The sequence below is a fragment of the Mauremys reevesii genome, linkage group 20 (assembly GCF_016161935.1).
Source record: "Mauremys reevesii isolate NIE-2019 linkage group 20, ASM1616193v1, whole genome shotgun sequence".
Classification (NCBI taxonomy): Eukaryota; Metazoa; Chordata; order Testudines; family Geoemydidae; genus Mauremys; species Mauremys reevesii.
Window position 1 is genome coordinate 24,268,298 of NC_052642.1, and position 10,300 is coordinate 24,278,597.

At 51.0% G+C, this 10,300-nt stretch overlaps 1 protein-coding gene across 2 annotated transcripts; it reads right to left on the minus strand.

The window, feature by feature from the left end:
• Positions 1–353: 353 nt before the first annotated feature.
• Positions 354–10,046, minus strand: SERPINF2 (serpin family F member 2). Of its 2 annotated transcripts, none has more exons than XM_039508318.1 (10): positions 9,916–10,046; positions 8,595–8,658; positions 7,733–7,804; positions 6,304–6,375; positions 5,280–5,736; positions 4,773–4,916; positions 4,331–4,534; positions 3,308–3,450; positions 2,538–2,742; positions 354–1,244 (listed from the first exon to the last, which is right to left on the minus strand). In XM_039508318.1, exons 1-10 carry the CDS (start codon positions 10,029–10,031, stop codon positions 919–921), a joined length of 1,803 nt encoding a protein of 600 aa, XP_039364252.1. In that variant the 5' UTR covers positions 10,032–10,046; the 3' UTR covers positions 354–918. The 2 variants fall into 2 exon arrangements, with proteins under 2 accessions (XP_039364252.1, XP_039364253.1); XM_039508319.1 differs by having other exon boundaries at positions 8,595–8,672; positions 9,916–9,979.
• Positions 10,047–10,300: the final 254 nt, after the last annotated feature.

A 10,300-nucleotide genomic window follows, 5' to 3' on the forward strand; every position in this document is an offset into this window, starting at 1 on the left:
CTTTGTATCCACCCACATTAGTGGATTCTCTGGTATGTTCAGCTGAGATTTCCTAAGGGGAATAGGCAATGTCCTTTTAATGGTTCCATATTTACTAGCCATTAATCTCATCCTGTGGCGCCTCATTCTGGTGGTGAGAGTTGGAGTAAGGGGAAAGGACTGCTCACTTCTCATGAGACCCGTTAGGACCTTCCACCCTTCAGTCAAGCCCCAGGAACTCTCTTCCCCCCAGTCTTTGCAGTTACTCCGCCTGTTTACTGCCCTGCTGTGCCCTTTCCAGTCTCTGCCGGGTGTCTCTCAAGGCGCCAACTCAGCCAAACATCAACTGTTTCACTCTTTATTATTCTGCCAACATAAAAATTACTAAAAAACACTTTACAAAAGATGCCTCCCACATCCCAGGTGAAGGGCTGGTGCACGGGATAGAAATGAGCCCCCTCCCTTGTGCACACACCCAGCAAATCCCAGTACCCGGGGGACAGGGGCAGGAATGTTCTAGGCAGAACCTTTATCAGAAATAGTAGCTGAGACTCGCATCCCAGGGAAGGCGACTGGCTGCTAATCAGTTTGATTGAGCTGCTATTTGCCTATCTAGTGACAAGCAAGTCCTGCTGTTTGGTGAATGTCCTGACCAAGGAATGTGCATAAGGGGCTCGGAGGGAAGAGCAGCTTTTACACCTCTTGTCTTTGTCCAATTGCACAGAGACATTGTCAGAAGCTAATGAGTATTCAAGACAATTTGGTGCCAGCACTGCTGCTCGAGAGTGGTGCTGAGGGGCTCTAGGGAGAGCCCTGCCAGAGGGGACCCACTGGGATGGGGCAGAAGGGCTTCTGATGGAAGCCCAGCCAGGAGAGAGAGACCCTGCTACAGAGGTCTCACAGGCAGCAGTCCCAGGACTCCTAGGCACTGCTCCTCCCTTATTTGGGGATACTATTTTTGATGGCATTTTTCAGGGTAGGTGAGTCCTGTGGCTCTTTTTTCTGTTGGGCAGCGCTGGGGTTGGGGTTCTGGATGCTGCCCACAAAGAGTGGGATGCCTGTTGTCTCCTCAAAGATGATGAAGAGAAAGGGTTGGTTGAGGCTGAAAGTGGAGAGTGAACGAGACATCATGACACTAGTGGCAGCTGATGCTTCCACGCCATCTTCTGCAAGCTCCAGGGTGGACTGGTGCTGGATGCTGGATACAAAGAGAGGCTCATCTGTGATCTTCTGCAGGTCTGGGGTGGAAAACAACTCCCCGAGGCCTAAATAGAAATCAAATTGGGGTCAAACAGAAGCCTGTCTACTCACTAGTTTAGTGCCATGGCATGCCATTGGCTCAGACATTCATTCTATCCCTGTAGAACGGTGGTTCTCAACTTTTGTACTGGTGACGCCTTTCACATAGCAAGACTCTGAGTGTGACACCCTCCCCCTTATAAATTAAACACGGTTGTTTATATATTTAACACTATTATAAATGCTGGAGACAAAGCAGGGTTTGGGGTGGAAGCAGACAGCTCGCAACCCTCCCAGGGGTCCTAGCCCCCAGTTTGAGAACCTCTGCTTAGACTAAAGGAAGCAACAGTCTGTATCGCTGTATACCGTACACACCACCAGGGACTGGACAGCGCACCATACCAGAGCCCATGCTAGGGAATGGGCAGGCAGAGTAAGGAAAAGTGCACTCTGGCCAGATTTCTCAGTTCTTCCCTGTATGGCTAGCTGCCAGTGCCAAACAAAACACAGCTTTCATATGGACTGAACATCTATCCTGGGGCGTTATACTGCTGCCCAAAGCATGGTATCTGAGCACCTTCCCCAGTGATGTCCCTAGTGGAATTCATAGAGTCTCTGGCATTTCTTCCTAAGGGGTGGGAAGCTCTGGTGGGGTATATTTTGTTTGCTGCTTGGTGTTTATTGGTTGGTTGTAAATTTTGTTTTTTTAAGGATGCTTGGGTAGGTCGGGGGCTTTGTGGTGAATGTCATTCCTGCTATGCTGGAAATGCTTTGTCCATGAGGAAGGTTCTGCTGCATTTCCTAAACACACTCAGACTCTGCTTTTGCCTAATCTCATCTGGAAGTCCATTTCATAACCCGGTCCAGACCCTCTTAACAAAGACTGTTTTGTCCTTAGTTCTCACACACTTTGTTCTGGGCTTTGTCATCTGTATTGTCACTGAGAAGCACAGTTGTCTTAGCAGTTCATACATCCCAACATCAAGGGAAAATAAATTGAGGTCACAGGCAGGGGAAAGGTGCTCACAGCTGAGTTTGGAAGTGAGATGGAAAGCTGAAGGAGGGGAAGATAGGGAGAGACAGCTACAGGAACTGCAGTGAAGAAGGCTCTCAGATCAACAGTGACCACATTTTTGGGGAGTGGGCAGAGAAAAGGCTGGTGCTAAAAAAAGCAAAGGGCAGTGACAGGGAGAAGAGTAAAGAGTTACAAGGTCTTTGAAGTTGTCTGGAGCAAGGAGATCAGTTCTGAGCTTCAGTGCACAGATAACTGCAATCAGCCCAACCCATTCATGCCGTGCAAACCTCATCCTGGGCATTACCTAGTTGGCTGAGGACTTGGTTGAGTTCAAGCTGGTAATCTACATGCAGTTTGGGCATCTTTACCATGGTGGGCTTCTCCTTGGGGAAGCGGCTGTGCAGCTTGTCATGGCTGAGGTTCGCCAGCACCTGGGAGACGTTCCACTTAAACTGGTTTGGGACAATGGCCACAAAACTCATGTTGCCCTTAAAGGGAAACCTGGCTACCTGGAAACAAACCAATCAGAAGAACTGGTGGAACAGGAAACAGCCAGGCAAAGACAATGAGGGCTCAGAAAGCCAGGGGGAGCAGGGCAGCATGGTGGGAGTGGAGTGGCTGTCTATCCCAGGGAGACAGAGGTCAGACTGGAACAGATAGTACTAATGCTCAGATCCAGTATTTATCCACAAGACAGGTGGAGACCAAAGATACGAGAAAAGGCAAAGCCCCCCCTGTAACATGAACTGCATTTACAGTGCAGTGGCCCTCTTCTGAAGAGATCCTCCCATCTTCCATGGGAGAATTCCATCTCCATGTTGCTTCATTTCTCGCAGACTTATCCAAAAGGTCCATTAGGTCCCATCTAGTCCATCATCCCATGAATTTGAAGGCAAAGATGTTACAGCTTTTCAGGGAACGAAGGCAAAGGATGTTTGAAAAGAACTTCTGTGTCCTGCGTCTGTGAACAGGTATTACCAATCTCTTCTCATAGAACATGGATGCAGTGGGGGCATTGCAGTAACAAAGGGATATTCCCGTAGCTGCCCAGCAACACCCCAGACAGACTCTTACCTGAACTTCCAGGGGATCCAGAGTAAACCAGCTCAGGGAATATTTCTGAGCTTTCATCATCTCAACTGGAACTATGAACTGGTCGTCAAGGTGGAATACATCTGGCCCAGTCTGGCTGGGATCAAACTTATGCCTCCAAAATCCTGTCCAAAATCATAAATTTATAATTAATCAAACCCAAACCTGAATGAAAAACAAAGGAAAGTGCCTGACAACACATCAGCAAACAGGTGAGTGGTGACTGGAGCAGGGAGAAAGAAGTGCCATAGCAGGAAGAATTGTGAGTGCAGGATGTCTTTATCCTCAGGAGAGGCTGTGTGGTGCAGTGGAATGAGCCAACGCCTAATGGCATCCCCTCTCTGTGCCTCAGTGATGAGGGAGAAGACCGAGGTGCTGTGGGGAGGAAGTAGAGAATGCAAGTGCAGGGTAAAATCAGTGATGGAGAAGAGAGACAGCTGCAGAGCGACCAGTAATGCAGGGATTGAGGAAGGAGGCCAGCATCAGTGATAGGGCAAGGAGCTCCTGCAAGGGTACAGGCCAGGCCCCTGACAGCACAGAGGTACTCAGTCCTCAGGGAATTAGAGGAAGACTAAGCTACGGTTGTGCTGGGCTGTAAGCTGGCCAGTACTTAGCAGGAGAACCTCAGACCACCTTGCTGGGCACCTAATGAAGTGTGTGTGACCTGGCTAAGAAGAGCAAGATGATGCACTGCCTCCCAGGGATCAGGACCAGCGAGGCGACAGGGACGCTGTGGGTTAGTTCTGGCTCCTGGGTCAGTTAACGTGTAGCACAGGTGAGGAAGTCAGGAGGCTGTTCTGTAATGAGATTTGAAGACAAGGCTAAACAAGGGGAACTGCATACATGCAGGGGGAGGAAGAGGGATCTAGCAAAATGGGGAAGAAATGAAAGGAGATTCCACCTGGGTACATGCAGCCACTTCACCTGGGGAAAGGACCTGGAACCCCAGCTAGTCACAGGGGGGAGGGCTGGAAAGGGGGGACTGTGGAGTGCGCTGAAGCTCACCTTGGAAGTGGACAGCATTGAGTAGGAGCATCACAGTGCTCGCAGGGAGCTGATCCAGGAAAGTGGATATCTGCCCTTCAGTTGCCTCCTTTATCCACTTGTTTATGGCTATGAGGTCATTTTCATTGTTCCCAGACAGGGTCACAGGCTTTGCCCCATAGAATCGTTCCGAGTTCTCCAAGAATTTCTCTTTAACCTCAAACCCTGCAAGGAAGGAACTCGACATGAAGTCATCTGGCCTTGATGAAACTCACTCAGCGTGTCAGACAGTGCAGTGTGAAGCCAGATGTGCTCACCAGGTATCCCCACAGGGAGTACTTCAGGAAACTAACAGGTGTCACTGTTCTATCAGCACAGCTTCTTCAGTCTGTGTGTGTGTGTCACAGAGAGTTTTATTTCAGCAGCCACACCCCAGTAGAAATTCCCCATTCCTGGCTCTCACCTTTCTGCAGATAGATGCGTGAAGCTACACTGAGCATGGACCCTGTGAGCTGCCTGCGAATGCTGCTCAGCAGGTGGTGGAGACAGGGCACTGATTCCAGGTGCAGCGCCTCCAGCAGGCGTTTCTCCGTCTGGTTTGCTGCTCCTTAAAAGCAACGTCAGATTTGTGTCAATATCCGAGGGACTAAGGGGCAGGTGCTCTGACCACCTCCCTCTGTGGCTGGGCATCTGATGTCTTCCCAGAGAGTCTCTGGTGGTCTGAGTGTAAGGCATTACCAGCACTACCACAGCACCTCCTGATTGGGTCCATGCTGTCCCAGCAAGTGAACCTGAGACCAGCCTCAAGTGAGGGTAGCCTCATTCCCCTTAGTGAATAAAGCCAGAGGATTAACGTGGGCGGGAGGGTGCCCGGCTTAGTGTTTGCACTTTGGACATTGGCTTGGGTGCTTCTCCTAGAGGGAACATCATAGAGGGCGAAAGCTTGTGCTGTTTGAACCTAGTAATTTACCTAGTGCCAGCTGGGACAATGCCAGGGTGATGCTGAGGGGAGACAGGATCACATTGGGTCTGCTGGTCTCCATCTGGACCTCTGTCAGGAGATCGATGGTGAATTTCATCAGACCTTCTGCAAGCCTGTGTGTCTGCTCCTGAGACATGTCACAGCCTCTCTCTTGACCTTCTCCCTCCTCTTCAGAGGAATCAACTTCTTGCCCCTCCAGCACCTGCTTGTGATTTCCCACTGTCCCGGTGACAAGATGGCCCTGTGAGCTTGTGAGGCCAGCCCCGGGGCTTGTGGCGCTGGTCGTGGTAGGAAGTGGCTGTGTAGGCCCATGGATGTCTTCCCAGGTGTCAGAGGTGGAATTCAACTCTGCAGCATTTGGCAGGGTCGGATCCACTACTGGCAGAAGAGTGGTGGTGGGAACTAACTGTGGATCTCCTTCTAAGGCTCCAGCCTCTTCAGAGTGCTGCAAAGAAACAGAAGGAAGTTACATTGAGAGAAAGCAGGGAAAGAGAGCTGCATTCCTCACTCTCTTACTGGGGCTGCAGGTGGCTTGTCACAGGGAGGGGACGAATGGGTCCAGTTCACACTGGTAGGGAGGCAGCATGCCTAGTTAGCTGGCACAGGCTACGTGCTCTGTGATGAAGCATTACAGGTAGTCAGTGAGAGGGAGGCTACCCGGAGGGAACTGATGAGCAATCTGAAAGATCGGCACTGTCCTGACATCTGAGCACTATTAGGGATGCATTGAAGAGCAGAGGGACCAAGTCCCTTGACAATAACAGCAACCAGATGATGACCTACAGTAAAGAGGAGGAGGATAAGGGACCTGTTGCAGCCAGTCCCGTCTCAAAACTTGTGTGTATTCTTTGACTATGGAGTATTAGTGCCGAGGTGGCCGCTGTGTGTTGACACCGTACATCCCAGGACAGAATATGCTGAGGTAGTGACAGCATCACCCCTTGTGCCTGGGCTGCTCTGCCTGAAGCAGATCAGCCCCAGCTGTGGCCAGTGTCCCCCTCCTCTCTGTTACCTGACTGGTCAGTTGTGCTGAGGGATCCCACTCCGGGTTCTCTATGCTGGTGGCATTTTCCGCTGCAGGGCCCTGAAAGTTGAAAGTAGTTATTCAGGATTTCACATTAGCACAAACTTGGAAAATAGAAAGTGCCTTATTCCAAAGAAAACGGGCCAAGCCGGGGTCTTCCAAGACATTCAATCACTCTTCCCTGCCTACTCTCTTGATCTGTCCTGCCTAAGTGAAAAGATGGCTTAATCTCAGCTTCCTTCGGTTAAATATCTCTGGCTAACATCCTTCTCTTGGCACAAGGAGTCTCCTGCACCCCAGTTCTGTCTCCCTTCTTGTTCAGGCCTCCCTTTGCCTTTTCCGTCTGTGGCTCCAGCATCATCCTCAACCCCAAACTCTCCTCCTCTCCACACCTCTAGCACTGCAGATCTGCCTTGCACCATCTCTTCAGCATTCTCTGTGGGTGTCACAGCCTCAACATCTACAATGCTGGTCACTTCTTGGACCTAGCTGGCCCTCAGTAACTCCACCTAAATGACAAAAAACCTCCCTACAGAATAGCAGGGGAGAGGGAGAGGTTTCCTTGTGTGTATTTGAACAGATCCATGTGGCACTCAGGTAACACAGGGATGGGCACAGTGTAAGAGCCAAGACAGACAGTTTCAGACACAAGCCTCTATTCTTCCTGGTCCACAGCTGATAATTTCCTTTATCAGTTTTATGACTGAATAATTAATTAACCAGCCAGTCTCTTTACACATCAGTTTCTGTCCCTTATACCAGTGATTTGCAACCAGGAGTACGCATACCCCTGGGGTATGCAGAGGTCTTCCAGAGGGTACATCAACTCATCTTGATAGTTCCCGTGTTTTACAAGAGGCTACATAAAAAGCACTAGCGAAGTCAGTACAAACTGAAATTTCCTGTAGATAATCTGCTCTATATACTATACAGTGAAATGTATGTACAATAGTTATATTCCAGTTGATTTATAATTATATGGTAAAAATGAGAAAGTCAGCAGTTTTTCAGCAATAGAGTGCTGTGACACATTTGTATTTTTATGTCTGATTTTGTAAATGGGTAGTTTTTAAACGAGGTGAAACTGGGGGTACATAAGACAAACCAGCCTCCTGAAAGGGGTACAGAAATCTGGGAAGGTTGAGAGCCACTGACCTATGCCATATGCTGGCCTCTCACTTCAGGCTGGGATTTTCAAACCGGCATGTTGGAGTGAGGTGTCACTGAAAGTCAGTTGAGCTGGGCTGCCTGGCCATATTTGGGATGCAGTGCGTGTGGCAGACTCTGCACACAGGGAAGTTGGACAGCCCCATATTTTTGGCATGTGTTGGAAGGTGGCACTGGCAGGACTAGACCAAGGTGAGCTTTACAAATACCCCGGAGTAACCTCCGCACATGGGAGCCTGTAGCTTCTTACCGCAGGGCTCTCCTGCTGGGCAGCGTCGTCAGAGGGGGGAGTCTCCAGCTCAAGGGCATGTGCCAAAGGAACCTGGACGGAAATGAACTGAGTCAGAGTTGGGGGAAAGGGAAGAGGCCAGAGCTGGATACCAAATAGCTTCCTCTAGGTTTGCATGAGGAAATCACTCCCCTCTGGCTCACTTCCTGCCACGTCCCTCCAGACTGGGCCAGAGACTAGCACGGCCCCTGTGGTTCCCTTGGCTGACTGAAGCAGAGATGGTTCTAACCTCTTTGTAGAATGGATATAACAGAAGTGGAAGTCCCGAGGTGGGTGATGGAAATGATTAGAGAGAGACTGGAAAGATTGGGACTGTTTAGCTTAGAGAGTGAACAGGAGAGAGGGATGCAGAATAGTGGCTGGGATAGAAGATAGATTGAGCAATTCTAGATCTGCTCTCATGAGAGCAAGAAGGCAAATGGATGAAATCACAGTTCCTGATAAACTCCTGTACTCACAGCCACTAGATACCATTGAAGCTCAGGGGTATTTATCTGGATCATGAGCACATCCACAGTCACATCAGACTGGATAAAGAAACCGAGGTCTATAAGCCCTTGTGTGTGTCAGGGCAGGAGCCAACAACTGACTGAGCGGGTGCTGAAGCAGCGTCCCATGGGGCCAGGTTATTCCACTGTGGTCTGTTTGGGGGTTTCTTCAGAAGCATCTGGTGCCAGCCATTTGGAGATCAGCCCTGTTCTAATCCAGCTTGGCATTGCCTGCCCTGCTCCCGCCATTGCCCCGGCTGACGGGTGAAGAGTGTGCTGACAGAGGAGATGTCCTGCAGGACGGAGGAAGGCAGTGCTTTGTGCCTGTGGCTTACCCCTGGGCTATCGTGCAGAGTGGACAAGCAGAGCAGCAGACCCCAGAGCAGCATCGCGGTATTTCTGGAATACAAAAGCTGTCAGTGACACTCACAAGCTACTCCCTGGGTCCTCTCTGCCCCCAGGGTGCCTGTACTGTGCCTGCCCATTATTACAATGAGAACAGCAATGGATTATGAGCCCAGAGGAGAGGAAAGGAAAGCAGGATCCAGGAGGAACAGACACAAACTGCTGGGAAACCAACCCAGGGAGACAGCAGCGGCAAGGTGAATGATGCTGAAGAGAACAGTCCCTGAAGCAGCTCTGGAGTCCAGGCCCAGCGCCAAGGCACTGCAGCCAGAGAGTTGACCAGGCCCCAGCACTGATGCAGTGCTGTAGCTGTGCTCAGGAGTTTATTCTCCCTGGACACTTGCATTTCTAATCCCTCTCACCCTCTTTTGGCTGGAGAGCAAATTGCAGTTTCCTAATGATTCCCACATGAAATCTGTCCCACACAACCCAGGGGGAGGCCCAGCTTCTCCACTCTCGCCCATGCACACAAAGCTGAGGATAAGGGACAGGCCCCTGGCTGACGGTCAGAGACAGTCCCAGCTCTGCTGCTGCTCTGTGCCTCCATGGGGGACAGTGATACTGACCTGCCTTTTAGGGAGCTGCAAGGATTCAGCAGGTGCTGCCTGTAGAGGGTTGTGGATGGGAAGTGCAATGTCGGAGCTGATCACTAGTGTTGCCCCCTCAATAGCTGGCCTGCACCACAGAGCCCTCCCCTTCCCGCCACTCACATAGTCCCCTTACAGGCAAGCACTGCCCCTCCCACTGCTACACTCTTGTTCCTGTCACTTGGGGGGCCAGGCTCCCAGCCAGTGCCTCAGGCATGGCCCTGCCCACTCGCACTGGCCTGCACCTCGCTGGGACCCGGCTCCAGCCCCAAGCACTCACCCTGGTCTAGTGGGGGTCGTTCTCCTTCTCCTTGATCGGGTAAACACCCAGCACCACCCCCAAAACAGAACTGAATTCCTGGGGGGCAGCGTCAGTTTGCCAGGCAGTCCCTAGCTTAACCTGGAAAAGCTGGGCTGCAGCCCTTCTCCAATCATATGTGAAGAGCTGGAGGGCATTTCCCCCGCCCCATCAGAAAAAAATCCAACAGCTGGCCCCACATGCAACCCCAAACTCCAATCCCCGAGGCCCCTGGCCCTCAGCTCATTGTTGAATTCTCCACTTCCCACCCACTAGGGCAATTTCACATGGCCCCCTCCCCCACTGGAGCAGTTCCCCCCAGTTTATTGCCAAATCCTCCCTCCCCCCAGTTCCTCTGCCCCTTACCTCGTTTTGCTAAGCATTTCTGTTGGTGCAGGCACCCTCTCCACCCAGCCGATGGCTCTGCATGGGGCGGATGAAGCCCCTTGTCCAGCCCACGCTTGCCAGGCAGCAACAGGCATGACCTTCAGCACCACCCCTTATTTGAAGATTTTTCCCTTTCAGCAAATATTGACCCTGTACATCCGGTTAAACATTTGTTCTGGGATGGAGCGAATTGGTGTTTTTCTGTGGGGCTCTAGGTCGCTGCACCCCAAGGACAGCTGTGACCCTGATTTTACCAGATTATGTTACTCCTGAAAGTCCAAGAGTAGAAGTAACAAGTGGAATCTTTTGTCTAACTGAGTCTCTCCCCCTTTGTGCCTGTGGGGGAGTGCAGACCCCTTACGCC

Excerpts from the sequence above, each read along its gene's own strand:
- SERPINF2 (XM_039508318.1), bottom strand. The coding sequence starts at position 10,031 with ATGCCTGTTGCTGCCTGGCAAGCGTGGGCTGGACAAGGGGCTTCATCC. Across the intron at positions 6,376-7,732 it reads CCCAGCAGGAGAGCCCTGCG|GGCCCTGCAGCGGAAAATGC; the intron begins GTAAGAAGCTAC and ends TTCAACTTTCAG. Across the intron at positions 5,737-6,303 it reads CAGCACAACTGACCAGTCAG|CACTCTGAAGAGGCTGGAGC; the intron begins GTAACAGAGAGG and ends GTTTCTTTGCAG.